General features: G+C 28.7%; 2 protein-coding genes across 5 annotated transcripts in view; one reads left to right on the top strand and one right to left on the bottom strand.

Annotated features, from left to right (window-relative positions):
* Nucleotides 1–2772: 2772 nt before the first annotated feature.
* LOC111687690 lies at nucleotides 2773–17355 on the bottom strand. Of its 4 annotated transcripts, none has more exons than XM_023450157.2 (7): nucleotides 17094–17355; nucleotides 6893–7239; nucleotides 6710–6813; nucleotides 6267–6396; nucleotides 5970–6186; nucleotides 5693–5829; nucleotides 2773–3642 (listed from the first exon to the last, which is right to left on the bottom strand). In XM_023450157.2, the coding sequence occupies exons 2-7, from the start codon at nucleotides 7133–7135 to the stop codon at nucleotides 2989–2991; spliced, it is 1485 nt and encodes a 494-aa protein (XP_023305925.2). In that variant the 5' UTR covers nucleotides 7136–7239; nucleotides 17094–17355; the 3' UTR covers nucleotides 2773–2988. The 4 variants fall into 4 exon arrangements, with proteins under 4 accessions (XP_023305925.2, XP_023305927.2, XP_023305926.2 ...); XM_023450159.2 differs by having other exon boundaries at nucleotides 2773–3639; XM_023450158.2 differs by having other exon boundaries at nucleotides 17170–17355.
* A 3011-nt stretch (nucleotides 17356–20366) lies between these two features.
* LOC111687692 overlaps nucleotides 20367–22962 on the top strand; it is a 4951-nt gene continuing 2355 nt past the window's right edge. The window contains exon 1 of the mRNA XM_046952519.1: nucleotides 20367–20397. Coding sequence (XP_046808475.1) covers nucleotides 20367–20397 — 31 coding nt within the window. The remainder of the gene's footprint in view (nucleotides 20398–22962) is intronic.

The following is a 22962-nucleotide window of genomic DNA, read 5'->3' as shown; positions in this document are numbered from 1 at the left end:
AGACTAGACTATAGACTAGACTATAGACTAGACTATAGACTAGACTATAGACTAGACTATAGACTAGACTATAGACTAGACTATCGACTAGACTATAGACTGGACTATCGACTAGACTATAGACTGGACTATAGACTAGACTATAGACAAGACTATAGACTACACTATAGACTAGACTATAGACTACACTATAGACTAGACTATAGACTAGACTATAGAATCTAGTAGATTATAGACTTTTTTAAAAACTATACTATTGGCTTGTCTATACACTATAGACTGCAGAATATAGACTACGCTATAGGCTAGATTATAGACTAAACTATAGAAGAAAAACGTAGACAATAGACTAGGCATGTACTAGACTATAAACTAGAATATACTATGTACTATGATCTATTGCTTATAGACTAGGAAGTAAAAACATTTAAGCAATTTCCTATTTACCTCAATCGAGATTCTACAGAAACAGCAATCCATAGATCTCTAATTAGGCACCATTTCTAAGTTATTGATCTTTTCTAAAAAAAACATATTTACTAATTCTAATTGACAACATTTGACTCTGAAATCTAAACAAATAAGCAACACTACTCCAATAATAATAACAACAAAAAATTACCCCCATGATCATTGTGATACTCTGTAGTACTATTTGTTCTGCATAATCCACATACAAAAACCACAAACAACAAAACAAATACATCACTCTTTTTTTTTGGATTTGTTTACAATTCTCTTCGAGTTACTATAAGTTACTCACTAATCCATAAAAGTCTCTTCACACCTTCGTTGGGAGCTAAAAAGAAAACAAACCCCACATTTATTAAACACACGAAAACACATTGAGTTTTATTTTTCTCGAGATAATATTGGGGTATTGCACTGTTTTTAGTATTATTGTTGTTGAGCTATTGGAGGTGAGAAAAATAAGTGCATTGAGAGTGCATTAAACAATATATAGCAACATGTTGCTAAAGATTTTGGTGTATATTTAAGTTTAAAAGGAAATAGTGGATTTTTGAAGGAAGTTTATGCAATTAAAGGGTTAATAATTTAAACAATATTATTTTCTTTAGAAGCGTTTTTTATTTAAAGTTTTCGAGACCTAATTGACATAAAATTATTTAATTTTCTTTAATTACAATTATTACCTGAACGCTTGCAATTAATAATTTTATATAATTTACTTTATATTTAACACTTTATAAAAAATGCATTATCACAATTAATTTAATGGTTATTTTTTTGCCATTTTGTATTTTTAAGTTATGAATAATTGCTAATTGCTGGTGTCTGGCAAAATTTAACATTGAAAAAAAAAAAAAGACAAACAGTATTTAATTAAAATATATTGTTGCATTTCAATTCAAATCGATTAGATTGTTTATATTCAAATGCAAACAGTGTCTGATCACTAAAGTGTTGCACACATGTAAGTGATGTAAACAACAGATATGGGAGTATTCAATTACTATTGATCTCTTCTTATAATTTATTTTTAAAGAATTTGCATTCATTTGAAAAATTTATTATTCAAACTTTATGACACAATTCCGAAAGTTATTTCCAGCTTAAAGAGCTATTTAAAAACCAGAATGTTATAAATTTATTGCAATTCCCAACAACATCCCATCTCCGTTTTCTAAAAAAGTTTATAAGAAAAATTAATTTATCAATAGAGAGAAGCAAAAGAACAAAAAAACGTAAATAAATAATTTCGTTAACTTACTATTTACTAGCTATTGACATTTATTATGCTTAATGAATAGAATCATTTCAATTCAATTTCCAATTCAAATTGAAACTCATGCACTTGTCGTTCACTGAAACAAAAAAGACAATCAATCGTCTACTTGAATTCTATCTACAAAATGCAACGAAAGAAAAAAGAAACACAACGAAAGAATCTTTATCAAGATCATTTTATTGTTTTAGGTCTTGAGGTGGCGTCAAGTATTACACTGAAAACCTATTTAGGAAAATATACTATATTTCTATAGATTGTCTATTTGCTGGCATTATAAAAGTGTAAATTGATAAGTCAAGGGTACATAATGATGATGATGATGCTGAAGTCTGTAATTGAAAAAAGTTTGATATCAACTTTTAAATAGTATTTAAGTAGAAATATTAAAAGAAAATTAATAAATATATTTAATATATGTTTTAATTGGTTGACTTACAATTATTTATAAACAAATGTTTAAAAAGTGTTTAAAGCAACATGTTGCTATACTCGCTGCTAAAGCATAGCATTTCTCAGACTTTTATCCAGTTCTTAGAACAGTCAAGACTATAGACTAGACTATAGACTAGACTATAGACTAGACTATAGACTAGACTATAGACTAGACTATAGACTAGACTATAGACTAGACTATAGACTAGACTATAGACTAGACTATAGACTAGGCTATAGACTAGACTATAGACTAGGCTATAGACTAGACTATAGACTAGACTATAGACTAGACTATAGACTAGACTATAGACTAGGCTATAGACTAGACTATAGACTAGACTATAGACTAGATTATAGAATAAACTGTTGAGTAGCCTATGGAACGATCTATAAACTATACTCTATTCGAGACGTTAATAATCTCTGATTATTTTCTAAATAGCCTCCTAATAAATAAAATCATATATCAGTCTCTAAATAGCCCTTGACTTATATTAATCGTGGATATGTCTTTCCGATTTAAACGCATAGTCCCTTGTCTAAAACTTTCGAAAAAGTTTGAATATTTACAAATAAAAAATACTTTCTCTGGTATAGTTTTTGGGTTTACTAATTTCTTTTTATTTAAAATAAATTAAATTTAATATAAATTTCTTATCGAAAATAAAATACATTTCATTGCTTTGATTTTTCTGTCGAATTTGGATACGTTAACAATTAATTAAAACAAAAAATTATTAAAAATATATGATTATATAAATAAAAAAAAACATTATAAAACATAAAAATTATTACATATTTTACTATTGATAACTATGCCACATGGCAACACGTTCATTTAAAGCTGTCTCTCTTAGAGTGGCCATATGCTCAGCACCACTATCGCTCACCGAAGCACCAGCACAAGGTCCACCAATTACCACAGTGCCTAATACTAATTTCTTAGCCATTTTTGTTTTAGTGGCCAATGTCGTTCTTATTAAAATATTATCTAAATTATCTAAACTCTGTAGGGGTATTGTTATGGTGGGCTCTACATTGCCTACCTCCCATTTGGTAGAGAGTGAAGGATAGAAATTTGGCGATTTCCAAGAATCTATATAAATGCCATGTTCAAATACCGTTGTCTTGACATAAACACTACCCGCAGTGGCCTCTAATTCATCTTTCACCTTATTCGTACATCTCATGCGTGCGGTAGTGATTTTTAGCACCATACCGTGAGGTGTTTTCGTATTGACATTTCTCATACCCATTTTACGTTTCATTTCGGAGGTCATACGATTCCAAGATTGGGCCGATTTGCCGCTACCCTCTTTGCCATTCGAAAGACTTAGTGTGGAAGAGTCGATATTTATAGTGCTGCCATTATCATTATGAGTGGGATCAATGGGTTCACTACAATCTTGTATTTGTAAGACAAGTTCAACAACACCTTTGGTAGAGTTAGCCAACTGCTGGAAAGAAAAGAAAAAGTTTCTTTTTATTATTTTATTTTGTGAAAATATTTAATTTTATTGTACAAAGTAAACGCTTGGTTTAACAATTTAATTTAATTTCAAACTTTAACAAGTTAATTATGAAAATATACACTAAGTCCAGCTTGACCTTTAGTAATTGAAATATTTTTCTGTTGTTTTTAGTTTGTCTATATTATTTTATTGTTTATGTAATAAGAAACTTTCACTTAATAATTTTATACTTGTTGCTTTAATAACTTTATAGGTGACTAAGTTTATTTGTTTAATTGAAGAAAAAATATTATTAAGTATTATAAAAAATAGACATTTTAATAGAATAATTTGTTTTTAATTATTAAAAAATTTAAAAGTTAATAATTATAAAACTGTTCAGTACCGTTACTTTAGATTTTTAATGTTAATGGCAATAGATTGGAATATATTTTTAGAGGCTAGATTATTTTTGAACCCGAGTTATGACTATTTTATAAACTAGTTTATTGTATAGACAATTCTATCGTCCAGACTATATTCCAGATTGTAGACTAGACTATTATCCAAATTATAGGCGAGACTACAGTTCAGATTATAAACAAAACTTGAATGAAGATTAAACTATAGAATAGACTTCATTTTAGTCTAAACTTACATTGCAGAATAGGTTACAGTCCTGACTATGGACTAGACTATAGTTCACACTATATTCTAGAATTGTAGACTGTAGTCTATATATATTAGATAATAGTATATATAGATTACATATAAGACTACAGTTCAGACTACACTAGACTAAAGTCCAGACTACAGATTACAAAGTAAATTTGAATGAAGATTATATACCAGTCCATAGTACAGACTATAGACTTGACTTAGATTGCAGAATAGGTTTTAATCCTGACTACGGACAATAATTTGGACTATAGATTAGAATTAGAAAATTAGACAGTAGTCTATATAGATCAGAGAATAGTCTATACAGATTACAGAAAAAACTACAGTCCAGACTATAAACTAGACAACAGCCTAGTCCAGACTATAGAATAGACTTTAGTGCAGACTATAGACTAGATTATAGAACAAACTATAGTCCAGACTATAGGCTAAACTATAGTCCAGACTATAGGCTAAACTATAGTCCAGATTATAGGCTAAACTGTATAGACTATATAGTCCAGACTTTATCTAAACTATAGTTCAGATAATACCAGGACTATATTCCAGATTATAGAGTAGGTAGGTAAGTTGTAGTCCATATATAGACTAGACTATACTCCTGACTTTAGATTAGATTATCTTTCAGACTACCGACTTGATTATAGTTCAGACTCTAGTATAGTCCGTAATATAGACTGTACAATAATCCAAACGATAGACTAGACCCTTATCCAGACTATAGACTAGACCATAGTCCAGACTATAGTCTAGACCATAGTCCAGACTATAGACTTGACCATAGTCCAGACTATTGGCCTTATAATTGACCAGACTATAGACTTAACCATAGTCCAGGCCAAATACTAGACTATAACCTGTGCTATATTCCTGACTACAGAACAGATTATAGTCCTGACTACAGAACAAAATATAGGCCTGACTAAAGACTTCATTCCTGGTCATAGAAAAGACTATAGTCCTGACTATGGTAATGACTATAGACCAGACTATAGTCCTGGTTATAAACTAGACTATTGTCCTGACTATAGACCAGACTATGGTAATGACTATTGACCAGACTTTAGTCCTGACTATAGACCAGACTGTAGTCCAGGCCATAGACTATGCTACAGCCTGACTAAAGAACAGACTATAGTTCTGACAATAATGCAGACTATAGAAAAGACTATAGTCCTGGCAATAGTCCAGACTATAGTCCTGGCTAAAGTCCAGACTAAAGTTCTGGCTATAGTCCTAACTATATTCTTGAATATAGTCCTGACTATAGTCCTAACTATGGCACTGACAATAGACCACTATAGCAGACTATAGTCCTTATTAACATGTCGCCATTTAATTATTCAAAATTTTTCATTATTCCCGTTTTACTTACATTATTATTACTGTCATTACTGGGTTTCTTAACCGTAGTATTTATATCCTTTATAGGCATCCAAAGTTCTTCTGTGGCGAACATGCCTCGAGAATTGCGTTTGAAAAGTTTAGGCTGCAAATAACAGGTAACCGAACCTAAAAAGAGCAAACATTTTTTTATTTAAATCGGATGTTAGCAAAAAGGTGTTAATTTAAATGACAGTTCAAAACTTGGTATGGTGTGTGTATGTATGTATGTATGTGTGTGTGTGAAAACTCATAGTCACAATACTTACCCAAATTTCTTCTCGATTCACTAATAGTCAAAGGTGGCATAGAATCCCTGGGATTTATATCTTGAGATTTACGTTTAGTTTTCTTTTCCTGTTCTTTGGTTTTATTTTCCTTATCATCATTCGCCGGTTTCTCGGGACTAGTTTCAAATATATTTTGCATTAAATTTGAACTTTTATCTTTTAATGAGCGATATGTTTTGCTAAAACGATTAAATGACTGAAAAATTGTTGCAAGTGGTTAAGAAAAATGTTTATATAATTTTCAATAAATTTTTTTCATATTTGTATTTCACTTACCGTTGGCGGTAATTCCAATAATGCATAAACTGTAAAAACCACAAATTGTCCAGCAAATAGTTCTTCAGGCGTAAATTCAGTTAGTGCTGTTGATTTGCTGCCACGACGTGATGAATGTTTCATGGAGGGTCTGTGTATATGAAAATTATTTGTTTAGTCATAAGTCATTTTGACTGATTTGATTATTTAATATATAAATTTGAGAGTTTAAGTGATCAAATAAAAAAATTGTTACAATATCTGAAAAATTAAATATTATCTCATAAATCTATGAATTTAGTTCCAGTTTTAAAGCAAAAAGTTTTTAACTTAAACCAGTCACAGTTCCTTTGCGTTGTCCCCCATTTTAAAGAACCGTACTTTAGAGGAATTTTTGAATTCATACTAAACTGATTGATCTTAACATAAAATTGATCTATTTTAAAATTATCCCCTTTACTCACTTGATATCTGGAGCCAAGGGAAATTTGAAGGTTTCATTAAATTTAGGCCAAGAATTTGTTTGTATGCTGCTATCCAAACGTTTATGGCCAGGGAAAAGCTTTACCTATAAAACAAAACGAAAAGCATTAAAACAAAAAACACCCATAGAGGTTTGTGACTTTACTAAAAGCTTCGCCACTTACCTTGATCAAATAACCCTGAACAATTTTAAAGCCAAACAAAGCCGGTAGATGGCGGGCTGCTATTAGATTTACATTTAACTCGGGTATAACGGTTTTGGCACCATTCTGTTCACTAGCATTGGCTTCTATTGAGATTTGAAAACCGATTTCAGGTTCTAAACTTTCCGATTGACGTTTCGAGCCCATAGAACCATTTTGAGTGCCAGGTAAAATGGATTTTAATTTATTCATAGAAAATGACATGATTACACTGAAAAGTTCCAAGGGAAAGGAAGGGAGAAGTGGTGTTTTCTTTCTTTTTTGTTTGTTTAGAATTAAAGAAATCACGTAGCACTACATTTATGGTTCTAAAAAGAAACAAATTAAAATTATACTTATTAACATTTTTGTTCTGAAAATAAATTTTATGGCATGCATAAACTTGTCATCATCAAACATTTGTTGTTATTATTTAATTAGGAATATTAAGTAAATTGTTTAAAAGTTATAATTATTTTAATAAGAACGATTTAGGAAGATTTTGCTTATACATGTTTAATTAAAGTGGGGGATTTTCGTTGTGCTAAGTTTTTTACTTAATTTCAAGTATAAACGTTTTATAAGTTTATATATAAAGTTGACATTTGTTTAGTTGTTTGTGTATTTAATTAGTCTATATATTAAGACATTTTTTTTCAAAAATTTAAAATGCAAATATTTAACGCTTAGTTGAATTTTTTATGTTTGAAAGTAAAAAAACAGAGCAATAAATAACTAAGAGTTACCAGATCGTTTATTTTAAAGTGTTATGACCTCGTATATTCGTAAACATTTGATTACAACAAAAACTATACAAAAGACTGAATTATAGACTAGACATTAGACTATAGATTCAACAATAGACTAGACTATATACTAGACTATAGACTAGACTATAGACTATAATATAGACTAGACTATAGACTAGACTATAGGCTAGACTATAGACTAGACTATGGACTAGACTATAGGCTAGACTATATGCTACACTATAGACTAGACTATGGACTAGACTATAGGCTAGACTATATGCTACACTATAGACTAGACTATAGAATAGACTATAGACTATACTATAGACTAGACTATAGACTAGACTATACTATAGACTAGACTATAGACTAGACTATAGACTAGACTATAGACTAGACTATAGACTAAACTATAGACTAGACTACAGACTAGACTATAGACTAGACTATAGACTAGACTATAGACTAGACTATAGACTAGACTATAGACTAGACTATAGACTAGACTATAGACTAGACTATAGACTAGACTATAGACTAGACTTTAAACTAGACTAAAGAGTAGACAAAAGACTAGAATAATGTCTAGACTCTTAACTAGATCATGAAAAAAATTAGTGTACTATATTACTTAATTTCCCATCCCTGTCACTAACTATTCCTTGCTCTCATTATCTGTCAACAAACTCTTGCCATCTCTTATCTATTTACTAACTTTTAGCGATAATTGATAAATAAGGTTCATATATGGTATTGCTAATGATCTCCCCTTGAGTACACCCTCTCGCCATTCACTTATTTAAATAGTCAATGTTAATTTCTTGTTTAAAGTTCAGATTCCTATAGACTGTTAATGAAAATAAATTATAAATGAACTAAATTGTATTTACTAAGTATTTTGTTAAATTCACACCTTTTCTATTGCACCTCTCTCTTTCTGACTACCACTACTCGTTAACTCAAAGTTTTCTAAATGTTAAAGTATTTTTTTGTTTCCAATATTTTATTTATAAACTCTTCACACTTTGACCTTAATATATGTACTGCATTCAACTGTATTCAATAGATTTTAGTTGTTTTACTTTTTTTAGAGGATGCTGCACTTTTTTGCACTTTAAAGTGCATAGTGTAGTTTTGTGCCATTATTTTTCATTTTCTGCTTACACGCCGATCTGTTCCGCCTGCCCGCTTTGTTATGTCTCACGTTTTTAAGGTGTGTTTTTAGGATGACAGTGTTGAAGATGATCGTACTGCTGTGTTGATTTGTTGTGATCATTTGTTACGTCTTCTCTAAGTTATTTTGTTTTTTTTTTTCGTTTTTCTTTATGCTTTTTCTTAGTGAGGTTCATTGCACATGCCATGAAAGAGCAATTAGATGTGGGGTATGAAGAGAAACACAATTGTAGCTGCAAACGACAGTAGACAAATTTTAAAATTTTTGATTATCATTCCCAATGAACCATTCATGATACTTGTTCTAAAATACTAAACAAATTTAACTTCTTTGATCGCTTAACGTTCCCATTGTACTCTGACTACCTACTCACATGCTGTGTTTTGAATTGAATTATGCTGCTTCAAACGTCATACATAAATTATTTCAATAATTTTTTCTTCTTCTTCATCTCAAGACAATTATTTATTAAACAAAGATGGTTTTTTGTACATATTATTTACTCATAACTATCAAACAACTGTCGTGGGTATAAAAATATTTTTTCACATTTTTGGATTTCATGTGCGCGGATTATTATTATTTTCTAAAAGAAGAAACTAATTCAAGATGACACACATTCAAGAATAAAGTTTCAATTACATCAATAAAAACTATAATTTCCACTCGTGCTCAATTCTTTTAAAGTTCTCCGGTTTACATATAGATGAGCATAGGTTTTAATTAGAAAATTTCATACAAAAATTTAAAAACAAATACAAATTTATAGTGGGAACCGACTGCAGGCCAATTGTGGGTTATATGTAACCAAATTGTTATTTATTTTATTTTATCATAAATATTGAATTTCAATTTGTGTAGAGAATATAAATTTTCGTTTTTAAAAAATGTGTAAAACTTAATCTATTTTAAATTTGTTCTTGCTGACCCTACAAAAAGTAGTCGGTATATTTATTTGGTTATAAAGAATGAGAGAATTTTTAATTATCTGTCACCAAACTCTTGCCATCTCTTATCTATTTACTTTCCGACTACCACTACTGGTTAAAGACGAGATTATAGATTATAGACTACACTATATACTACACTATAGACTTGTATATTTTCTAGACTATAGTAGCCTCGGATCCAGCTCAAAAATTTTATTTTTTTATATATTTCTTTTTTTCCTCGATTTTATATATTCTATTGTTTATATATGTATGTATATGCGAATGGATCCTGGAATATCGACTAGATTATATACAAGACAATAAATAGACTAGACTATAGACTAGACTATAGAATAGACTATAGACTTGACTATAAACTAGACTATAGACTTGACTATAAACTAGATTATGGACTAGACTATAAACTATATTATAGACAATAGACTAGACTATAACTCAAACTAAAGACTAGACATTAAACTAGACTAAAGACTGGAAAATGAACCACACTATAAACAATACTATAGACTATAAACTAGACTATAGACAGAACTAAGGACTAAGCAATAGACTGGCTTAAATACTAGACTATAAAATTGATTATAAACTTGACTATAGACTAGAATGTAGGCCAGAATTTAGACCTGACTAAAGACTATATACTAGACCAGACTATAGACTAGACTAAAAACTAGACTAAAGACTAGACTATAGACTAGACTATAGACTAGACTATAGACTAGACTATAGACTAGACTATAGACTAGACTATAGACTAGACTATAGACTAGACTATAGACTAGACTATAGACTAGACTATAGACTAGACTATAGACTAGACTATAATCTAGACTAAAGACTAGACTATAAATTATACTAGACTTTCGACTAGACTTTAGACTAAACTTTTCATTATTTTTATGTTATTTAAAAATCATGATTCATCATTCCTAGCAAATTGTAAAATATCCCCTCTTGCCTCTATTACCAGCCGTAGGGCACTCTCATTATTATTTAACTCGTGATTTACTAATTCGTGTATTTCAATCTTAGAATATTTTATAAACTTCAAAGAAAATAACGTTTAAACAGAGTTTTTTTCAATTAGCACTTGATTTATTTTTGTATTCAACTATTTTCATCTTGATTGGAAACTATTCAAAAATTTTGTAAATGTAATCAAATAACAATAAAAAAGAACTTACTGTATAAATATTAAAAGTAATAAACTATTGTTGTGAAGAGAGAACAGAAAAGGGGGAAGTTAAAAAATAATATTGTAATATCAGATTTAAACAATTGATTGATAATTTATTCATTACTCTGTTAAAGGTAATGACAAATAAGCTGTTTTTATTGTTAAAATATTTTTGACATTTTGTCGTTTTTTTTCTACATTAATATGTTTGTTGCCAATGATGATTCATTGTGGTTTTATGTCATTTTAATAAATTTACATTTATTTATTAATTTAATCATTTAGTTTCCAGTGTAAAGTTTTAAATGTGAAAAAACAAGTTTTTATGGGGATTTAAGGCATTTTTAATAAACTGCATTGAATTAATATTTATAATCTTAAATTAATTTTTTTGTTGTAATTTTTATAAACTTTATAAAGAGTAAGGGCATTCATTCCAGCTTGCATCTTTGCATTATCTTTTGAACCCATATTCTGATGTTGTTAATATGAAGTTTTCCATCACACATTGAGAGAGAATACGGATGGATAATTTGACAGTCATTTGGCTCTCTTTATTTTTAAAAAATTATTCAAAAAACAAACAGGTCGCCTTAGATCGGAGATGTGTTTTTATGTAAACACATACAAAAAACAGCTGTTTCTATCTTACAGCTGTTTCCATCTTACTTTGTTCTTGTTTTATATCAATCGGGAAAGCAAAAAAAAATATAAATCATACGTTTTTCATTTTTATTTGACTTTACATACGTAAAGTGTGATCGTGTGAAGTTTCCTTTACCTGTTATGAATGCAAGTAACATTGACTGTGTATAATTAAAATTGTCAAAATCAGCTGACATATTCGTGCGCCGCTTATGACCCTTACTTCTGCTTAAAGCATTCTACGCGATCAAAGCGATTTGTAAACCCAACAATTTCCAACAATCATTAAAACTTGACAACACTTTTTATAAAATCAATTCAAGAAGGATACGGTCTTGATACAACAATCAAAAGAAAAACATTTACAAAATGCACTTGTACAATAGTTTATAAAATATTTACAAAAAGAAGAAAAAAATGTAGGTTGTTGAATTTATAATTATTTGTTTGTTCGTAGACGATCGTTCGTAATAAAAAATGAATGATCAACAGTTCAAAAAACCAGTTCCCGAGGGACAAATGAAATCATATTAAGAGTTTTCTCATTTAGAACTTGGCTCGTTAACTATTTGTATAACTATTGATTGGTTTTCACATTATCATTCTCATCTAAATATTCGTAATAGACCCATTAACGGACCTAGATAATATGGGTCCTAATACTGTTATAAGACGATCTATACATTAGTTAGATATTTTCTATAAATATTCTGTATTGAGAAGGTTTAAAAATGAACAATAATGGTCCACGAATTTACCTGGCCCTTATACAAATGCCCCGGGAATATAGTTTAAAAAGTCAATAATAATCCATCCCTGCATTACATTAAAGTAATCCTAAAATTGATTCCTTGTTTAAATTATGGAATAACATGATCCTTTATATAGTTTTAAAAACATAATGTGGAATCAGTGCCACAAGACGACCCAAAACAGCGGGGGGTCGAAAAGCCACCTCATATTCAGTCAGTCCAATGTAAGATTGAGACAAACATGGGGTATTGGAAGATTACAGTTAATCGTTTCATTGTCATTGCCAGCCCCTCCTTGGGTCGATGTTATTGCCGATATAGCAGCCCTTAGAAACACTAATTGGAACTATATCCAGAAAACTAAACGCAGAATGAAAATTTTATTTGCTAATAATTTAAAAAGGTTTTCACATTAACTTTTTTATATGAAGGCGATTAGAACAGGTATCCCGATATGGGATCCTATTAATGGTTATTGGGAAAAAGTGAAAGTGTGGTTAGAACTATAAAGATCATATGTAGTGATCCTATCGAGAGGAGACCAAGAAACTCGTTAGAAATGGCAAGTCCGATATAAGTGTGATGGCATGTTTTCTAAAGGGAAACACAATCTAACGAGTACAAGTGTATAAAATTAGAGCGCATAACAATTCCAATATCGGCCTGGTATATTTCAAAAGATCTGTTGTAAAAGAAATTAAGGATTTTATATAGTTGTTATACCCACCCATCAAAAAAGATAGGGGGTATATCGATTTTGTCATTCCGTTTGTAACACATCGAAATGTTGATCATAGTTAAACATGAAATGTATATATTCTGGGTCCTTATTAAATTCTTAAACGATCTAGTAATGTCTGTCCGTCCGTCCATCTGTCTGTTGAAAGCACGATAGAGTCCGAACGGGTTGAAATTTTATACAAATATTCCCTATAGCAATATCGGTCAACGTTTTCTTATAGCCCCCATACAAGTGGCCTCCCGAAAAAAAAAAACAAAAAAAAAAAAAAACAGCTTCAACAGCCATAACTGTTTTAAAAATGTGAAATTCTACAGAAAATAGTTTTATATGAGCAAAATTCTCTCTATAAATTTTTATAAGAATAGGCTCATAATTAACCCTGTCCCTCATATATAGTCTCCCCCAAAAGTGACTTTAACGCCCATTGTTGGCTTAATAGTTTAGCTCTGAAATTCGATATAAGCAAGTTTATCACAAGCCTAAACCTATATACCGAATTTTATGAGGATCGGTCCATAATTAACTCTACTTTTCCAATCTCCATTAAGTTCGTAGGAAAGGTATCAATATACCCCAATATTTTTGGTATTTACCTACTTTAAAGGCCACCAGTAAACCTTAAAGTAACTAGTGAGTTTATAAAAACTATGTTTGCCATTAACACCTTTAAAACTGCAGGGTAATTTTTAAAAAATAAATACAAATAATTCAAATAAAAAGGGAAAAGCATTTACGTTTTTGAAACCTACATAAAAATATGTTTATATGATTTTAATTACTCTAGAAAAGTACAAACTACAGACGGACGTTAACGGCGACAACTGTCAGCAAAACTAAAGACAATTTATGGGACAATCAAAATAAATTTCTATAACTCAATAATAAAAGCAACTAAACAAAAACAGAGACTTAAACTAAATATTTTACAAACACAAGTACTAGTTGTTGTAATAAAACACAGCACAGTGGGGTTAATCTACAGTAGTAAAAAGTAATTAAAAATTTAAATTCTTAAAACCAGAAACAAGTTTCATTTTCAATTAAAAATTTTTTTGTTGTAAAAGTGGAAAGTAATCAACTGAGAATAGAAAAGGCATTAAGAATAAGTTTAATGCTTTGTTTTGAGGAGGAAAATCTGAAAAAGTCAGTCATTATATGGTAATGATCTTTTTTTTGCTTTTTACATATTTAGAAATTCTTTTTTATTTTTTCGTTAATGCCTGTAAATGACAAATTTATTACTTAAAAACTCATGGGGAAATGTTGACCTTAATTTGCGGCATTAAGTTGTAAAATTAAAAAGGAAAAAAGCGAAAGATAAAAATTTTAAATTTGAAAGTGAAAATGATAAGAATATATTGTGGTCGTTAATAACAAAAGTACCCTACTAAATGCAAAAATTTGTTAAAACACATAATTAAAAAAATTAGATTTTTTAATAATTCTCCTTAATTTATAACAAATTACTTGATTTCTTTTGTTTGTTTTTAATACATTTTTTTTATTGCCATTATGTTACTTATCATATTTTTGCTTTAAACTATGTTTAAAATTATTTAAAAAAACCGATGCATTTTGTTATTATATTGCATATATTCTTTTCAATTTAAAACAATTAAATATAAATAGAAATGCACATTTTATTTGTATAATTTTCAATTTTAATTTATTTCAATAATTCTTGTTATTGAAAATAATTTCATTTCCACTTTACATTGCAAATAGCAATTGCACCTGATTAAAACCCATTGGACAGACTAAATTCCTTTAAAACAAATTGAGTAAATGTATAAATAATGTAGTTAAGTGTTAACAAAGAAAAAAAAACGAAATTTTAAATTATCATTTAAAATTCGGTGTCACGTTTGTGTGAATGACCCCATTGAATTTTTATTAAAAAAAAAAAAAAATAAATAAATAAATAAATAAATAAAAACTAAATAACAAGTTACTAATTGAAAAGTGAGACAGACGGACATACAGCCAAATAATGTAGAAGTGTTTTGGTTTGGGTGTCTGTCATTTAATATGTAAAAGAAAATAACAAAATAATTTATTAATTAAGAATGTTGGATATTATTGCAAATAGAAACGTTTAATCTTGAAACTAAAGTATTAAGGTGTGTTGTAGTTACTAGGATTACTAATAATTCAAAAAAGATAATTTAAAACAAATCGAATATCAAAATCGAGAATTAAAGTTATTTGTAATGTCGAATACCCAAGCGGCCTTAATATCTTATGAAATTAGATTGACTTGTCAAAAGATTCAGACAAGCATTTGTAACGCTATCGAGAACTCGGACTGATTGACCTTAGAGTAATAGTTAGACTTTATAGCGTACACTACGGACTTAGATACCATTAGCACATTTTTGTTGCGAGGTTTTGTAGATTATGTTCAGAATAGATTTCTTATTTATCTCCCTATCTATTTACTTATCTATCTATCTATCTATCTATCTATCTATCTATCTATCTATCTATCTATCTATCTATCTATCTATCTATCTATCTATCTACCTATCTCTCTATATATCTATCTGTCTATCTATCTATCTATCTATCTATCTATCTATCTATCTATCTATCTATCTATCTATCTATCTATCTATCTATCTATCTATCTATCTATCTATCTATCGATCTATCGATCTATCTATCTATCTATCTATCTATCTATCTATCTATCTATCGATCTATCTATCTATCTATCTATCTATCTATCTATCTATCTATCTATATATCTATATATCTATCTATCTATCTCTATCTATCTATACTATTATATACTTTATGCAATTCATTTGTTTGTTGCAAATAAATTTAAATACAATTATTTATTATTTTAATAACCATACTTGGTTTCGTATATAAATATATAGAAATTTCGATTAAATCATGGAATTTATTAATCATACTTGATTTGTTTATATGATTTATTTAATTAATGCTTTTCAATTTATTAATATACATTTTTTTATAAACATTTGTTGTCATTCATTATAATAAAATACGTATCAACATTGTTTTATTTTAAATTATTCAATATTAAATTTTTTTATATACCCTATTAATCACCGTGTTTCACTGATGATTCAAATTCAATACTTAAGAAATCATTAAATATTTTATTTTCTTTTTTGATAAAATTTAAAAAAATATATATAAATAATAAATTAAGCCATTTAATTGAAACTTCAAAATAAAAAGTAATTTTTGCAAAAAATAAATAAAAATTCCATTAAAATGTTTCCACATCTGTTTAAACTCAATGACATTATATATATCAAGTGTTCAATGAGGAACACAAAAGAGGATGATTAAAAAACATCAAGAAAATAAAATAATAAAAAATAATCTAGACATTAACAATCTAAAAGAAATCTGTTGTTAAATATTTAAATGCATTATTTAATTCAATAAGAATAAATATTAATTTTTGCAAAGTGAGTATGTCTTGCAATTAATGATGCAGCAGATAAATACTCAAAGACTTGATAATAACACGCATTTGTGGTCCCACAAACTAAAGATCAAAATACTTGTATGAGTTTTATTTGCCTCAACAAACAGATCGATCTTGTTAAAGGAGAAAAAAAAATTATAGCAATCACATCTCACTACACTACACTTGTCATGTCTTATCTCTCGCTCTCTAAGTCCACAAAGAAATAAATAATAACAGTTTGTCTGTTTTTATTTATTTTTGTTATTATTATAATTAATTTTTATTTATTCAGAGATTATCAAACACTTTTCTTTCTTCATCTATATATAATTTTATAATTATAATCAGTTAAGGGATCTTGTTGTTAAAATGTTTCTATAATTTCAGAACCACAAAGATTACGTTTACTATTTAAAACCGCAAAAGGTTGTACATATCAACTTTCATATTTAAACACATGTATAAAACGGAAATATTACTTTTTTTTAATTTACAAAAATTCTTTTTAATTATGTAAATAATTATTGATTAACATACATTTTTTTCGTAAAAAAATATATTTTTCTTCTTTTTCTACTACACTGCGTTTACACTGTTTGCATATTAAAATTACTTTTTCTTTTCTTGCGTTTTCTTAGCCTAAGAATGGCACACGCTTCTTGTCAGTTTTGTTCTATTTGACGTATGGCTGAGTCCGCGTTTTCACGTATTAATATGCAGGTTGTTGTTTTTTCCCGAAAGCTTTGCGTAACTTTATTTGATGGTGATCAGTAAAGCGTCAAACCGTAACTAAGAATCTTAAGTAACAACCGCAGAAACTTAAGTAAAATGAAAATTTAAAGCTCTTTTCAGTTGTGTGTGAGAGTAGTAATAATATTTATCAGTGCACAGTGGGTAGGGAGAAGAAAAAAAAGTGATGTACAATAGAATAGACTAAAGGCTAGACTATAGATTCGACTATAGACAAGGCCATGGACTAGACTATAGACTATGGACTGTAGACTAGATTATAGACTAGACTAAAGACTAGATTATGGACTAGACTAGATTCTAGACCGGAGTATAGATACTATAGACTGGACTATAGACTAGACTATAGACTAGACAATAGACTAAACTATAGACTAGATTATAGACTAGACTATAGACTAGACTATAGACTAGACTATAGACTAGACTATAGACTAGACTATAGACTAGACTATAGACTAGACTATAGACTAGACTATAGACTAGACTATAGACTAGACTATAGACTAGACTATAGACTAGACTATAGACTAGACTATAGACTAGACTATAGACTGGACTATAGACTGGACTATAGACTGGACTATAGACTGGACTATAGACTCGACTATAGACTAGACTATAGACTATACTATAGACTAGACTATAGCTCCGTTGTTTTTTCGCATTTAAAACATCGCTATTTTTAGCCCACTGTGAAGAACATATTAAAAAAATTTTTAATTTGCACTCACACGCTACGCTCTCTTTATATTCTACACAACAAATTGTAGTGTATTTTTCATTTAACGTAGACTGGAAGTGTTTCTTTTGTGAGTACATATTGAAAATTAAAAATAAAAAAAAAAATAATACCAAAGAATAACAACAACAATACGAAACGATACGATAAAGAAAACATGCACATTTATTTATTTCAATCGACCAGATGATTGACTAACACTCACTTTACTCTTTAAGCAAAAACATAATGACATACATATGTACATACAAATGTACATACAAATGTAAATTGAGTTGATCGCAGAAGAAAACTCACAAACGATTTTAGAAGAACACAACATAGAGTTGTAATAACAACAACAAGAAGAATAACACTATGAGTAGAAGCTTCACACTTGAAATAACTTAACTCTCCAAAGTAAATTCGTTGCAATTACACACACCACAGCACATTATAGATTTGTTGCAACAGCAACAACAACACTACTCTATTATAAACATTATTATTAATACATAATAATGTTTTACAATTGATGTTGTTGTAACAATAATCATTATTACACTATATGCCGTTATTGGATGATGTTGAAATATCAAAAGATTGTTTTTATTGCTATTGTGGAAGAGTGGGGAATTACGGTCATACAAGGGATTAAGTGATAAATTATGAAGATTTTTTTAAGTTAATCAATTTTTGATAAAGATCTTATTTGAAAGAGCAATTTCTTTTGATCGATTGAGAGTTTTTAACAGTATAATGTTGAAATACTTTATAACAAAAATTTAAAAGTTTTGTCATTTAGAACGAATTTTATGACCACTTCGTCACAGTTTTTTGTAAAATGATAACTATGACAATTTTTAGATTTTTAAAAAAGTTCAATATAAGTTATGCATAATAAAGTTTAGTTTTAACGTTCAAAATATTTTGAAAACCTTTTTCAAATTAACATGCCCATTGCAATAGTCTTCAGTAAAGTTAAGTCTTATACAAAACTATGTTGTGTCGCATTTGCAAGAGATACTAGAACATTTAACATAATTATGAGATTAAATGTTCTATTTGGGGTAGGGTTCTATAGTTGAAACCAAAAGTCGACTTTTGGCATTTTATGAAAAGTCGACTTTTCGACTTTTTACATTTTGTGAAAAGTCGACTTTTCGACTTTTTACATTTTATGAAAAGTCGATTTATCGACTTTTTGCATTTAGTTAAAAGTCGATTTTTCGACTTTTCTACTTTTAATATTTTATAAATAGTCGACTTTTCGGCTTTTCGACTTTTTCCGACTATTTTCGACTTTTTCCGACTTTTTTCGACTTTTTCCGACTATTTTCGACTTTTTCCGACTTTTTTCGACTTTTTCCGACTTTTTGACTTTTTTCTACTTTTTCCAAATTTTTGACTTTTTTCGACTCTTTCCGACTTTTCGACTTTTATTTACAAAGTCGACTTTTTCATAGACGATAGTAGAGTTATCGACTTTTTTGGAACAAAATAGCCGACTTCCACTTTTTTCGACAAAAAGTCGATTGTTCGATTATTCGAAAGTCGATTTATAGAACCCTAATTTGGGGTGAATGGTTACATGGGGGTTAGGCCGATTTCAAAAATGTTTATTGGGCTTCCTTGGACCGAGAGAAAAAAAGGGGGGCGAGGCGTTTATGCCATTCCAAAAAGTTATATGATAAAAAACCTGAGGTTGAAGTGATAGGGAATTTTTCCTTTTGACACCAAAGGCGAGGTGTTTAGGCCATTCCAAAACGAAAATGTATATCAATAAAGATATAGACTTAAGGACATATAATCTTAATCGACTCCAGGACCTATACGGATCCGTAATATGTATGTATCCATTTGTCTTTATATAAATATAAATGAATTATATATTTTATATTATATTGAGAGCCAATATAATATAAAAGAGCATTTTTTATAAACACAAGAGCTAGAGTTCCAAAATTTGGCAATATGAATATTTTATAATATATAGCTACCCAATCAAAACTCGCCCGTCATGATTTAAGTAATCTTTATATATAGAAAACTAAAAATGCTACGATCTTAGCATTTTGTACGAATAAAATATTTGAAACTCAAAACATTAGTGGGCGTGGCAACTCCCATAGCTATAGATCTCAATTATTGTACGAGTAATTTTATGGGGGTGGCAATTCCCATATGAGTTCTCAATTATTCCCAGATTTTTAGCTGTTGAGGTGAAACGCCTTAAATTTCGTATTAACAATTTTGCCGCCGATCATTTTGCAACGGCTTGTATCTCTGATGAGAACATTTGTGAAGAAAATGGCTAGACTAGCAATTAAGGAAGTAGAATGAATCATCTCAATAGAGGTCATCAAGCTGGTATTATCTCAATAGAGGTCTTTGTACCTCCCATATCAATAAATACAAGAAATTTCGTATATATGGGAAACTATAAGAGTTAGATAATAATATTTGCAGATCTGAGACCTCAGACAAACAAATCTGTTAAAAAAATCTTAAACATTTCCAACCTGAAGAAGTGATGATTTTAACACAGGCTTGTCATATTAGGGATGTTCTTTTAATTCGATTCTTTGTACCTCCCATATCAATAAATACAAAAACAATCGTATATCTGGGAAGATTATAATATTTGTCAGACCTGTTAAAAAATTATAAACATTTCCAACTCAGTAAAATAAAGAACTTCCAAAGAAGCGAAAAAGAAGTAGAATTTACTGAAAAAGAACTGAAGAAGTGATGATTTTAACACAGGATTCTCATAGGAGGGATGATGAAAGGTTAGTTTTAGGGTTCTATAGTTTTAAACGAAAAGTTGACTTTTCGACTTTTTGCATTTAGTTAAAAGTCGATTTTTCGACTTTTTTTATTTAATTAAACGTCGACTTTTCGACTTTAAGTATTTTATAAATAGTCGACTTTTTCCGACATTTCGACTTCTTGACTTTTTTCGAGTTTTTCAGACTATTTTAGAGTTTTTGATTTTTTTCCCTCTTTTTTAAAATTTTCACCTTTTTTGACTTTTTTCTACTATTTTCGAGTTTTCGACTTTTTTGCGACTATTCGACTTTTTTAGACTTTTTACGACTTATCGACTTTTTTGACTATTCGACTTTTTACGACTTTTCGACTCTTTCTGCCTTTTTTCGACTTTACGACTTTTTCCTACTTTTTTCAACTTTTTTTTTACTTTTCGACTTTTTTCCACTTATCCATTTTTTCAACTTTTCGACTTTTGACTTTTATTTACACAGTCGACTTTTCGACTTTTTTTTATAGACGACAGTCGAGTTATCGAATTTTTTGGAACAAAATAGTCGACTTCGACTTTTCGATTTTTTTTTCGACAAAAAGTCGATTGTTCGATTATTCGAAAATCGATTTATAGAACCCTAGTTAGTTTTGTGTCGGTTTTAATACGCCGCCGCCATAATTATTTTAATTTTTTGTTATTTTGATTTCTTAATTGTTTAATGAAAATATACACAACACAACAACAGAAAAAAAGTGAATTGTCTGACAAGTGAAGAAGAATTTATTAATCAAAAACAAAGAAAAAACACTAAATTAATAATTACTTCAACTTTTTTTATAAAATTTAACATTTAACACACATACTTACATTATTACTAAATATTTGCGAAATAAATTATATTGTTAATTGTATTATTAATATTATTAATTAACAATTTACATGCATTATTGTTTTAAAAAAAATAGATTTTCTCAATTCAAACACGTTGTGTTTTTCACTATTTCTGCTCTGATTTAACACTTGTGTTACTCACTTCTAAACGTTACACTTTCAAACTGTTTAAAAAACAAATTATAAATAAATGTTTAACTTTGAAATTATTATTATTTTATTTTCAAAATTACTCGCTATTCTCATTACAATTCTCTGGCTCCAGGTTGTTTAAGGGGGGTTTTGTATGTTTTTTTTTTTACCTCGACAATTTATTAGACATTCATCATATATATATTTTTTAAATTGCAATTAACTTGAGTTTCTTATCTTTAGAAAATTTGTTAAAAAAATAAATATTTTCTTTTTATTATGTATTTTCAAAATTGATAAGATAATAATGAATTTATATGTAAGTAATACATATAAGATTGTAGTTTATAGTCTGTCTGACTGCATAAAGAATTTAGTCATTATTTTGGAATTTTTTTAGATTTTTAATTTTTTTTTCAAATTTTGTTTAAATTTCTTACGAAATTTTGTATTAACCACTATGATTGATGAAGTTAAATATAAAATGATCATATCATAAGTAACATTTACGATCTTAATATATAATACAAAAAATTTGTTTCAAAGATCGATCATTATATCAGAGAAATATGAAATTTAAACAAGACTATAAGACAAGATCGTTAAGATCGTAAGGTGTTTGTATACAGCAACTTTCCAATTTAAAGTAGACATTTGTAACATCTACGATCTTTATATTTAATACAATAAATTTGTTTCAAAGATCGATCTTTATATCAGAGAAATATAAAATTTAAACAAGACTATAAGACAGGATCGTTAAGATCGTAAGGTGTTTGTATACTGCAACTTTCCAATTTAAAGTAGACATTTGTAACATCTACGATCTTTATATTTAATACAATAAATTTGTTTTAAAGATCGATCATTATATCCGAAAAATATGAAATTTAAAAAATTATAAAACAAGATCGTTAAGATCTTAAGGTGTTTGTATACTGCAACTTTCTAGTTCAAAGTAGTGTTTAACAAATTCGTTTTCTGCTCGCTTTAAAATTTAATCTTTTTTTGTTAAATTGTTTACTAAACTTAACAACTACTAAGGAGTGAGATCGAAAAATTCTTAACACACGTTTTTCATTACATTTTTCAACCAAAGTATTATTTGATTTTTTTTTTGATCAAGTTACCTTTGAAAAACATGT

This window comes from Lucilia cuprina, chromosome 5 (assembly GCF_022045245.1).
Source record: "Lucilia cuprina isolate Lc7/37 chromosome 5, ASM2204524v1, whole genome shotgun sequence".
NCBI classification, from domain to species: domain Eukaryota; kingdom Metazoa; phylum Arthropoda; class Insecta; order Diptera; family Calliphoridae; genus Lucilia; species Lucilia cuprina.
This window is presented reverse-complemented; position numbering and strand designations above follow the sequence as displayed.

Coding starts and splice junctions, on each gene's coding strand:
- LOC111687690 (XM_023450157.2), bottom strand. CDS start 7,135: ATGTCATTTTCTATGAATAAATTAAAATCCATTTTACCTGGCACTCAA. Junction 5,830..5,969: donor TGAATCGAGAAGAAATTTGG/GTAAGTATTGTG, acceptor TGCTCTTTTTAG/GTTCGGTTACCTGTTATTTG. Junction 3,643..5,692: donor GTAATGACAGTAATAATAAT/GTAAGTAAAACG, acceptor TTTTCTTTCCAG/CAGTTGGCTAACTCTACCAA.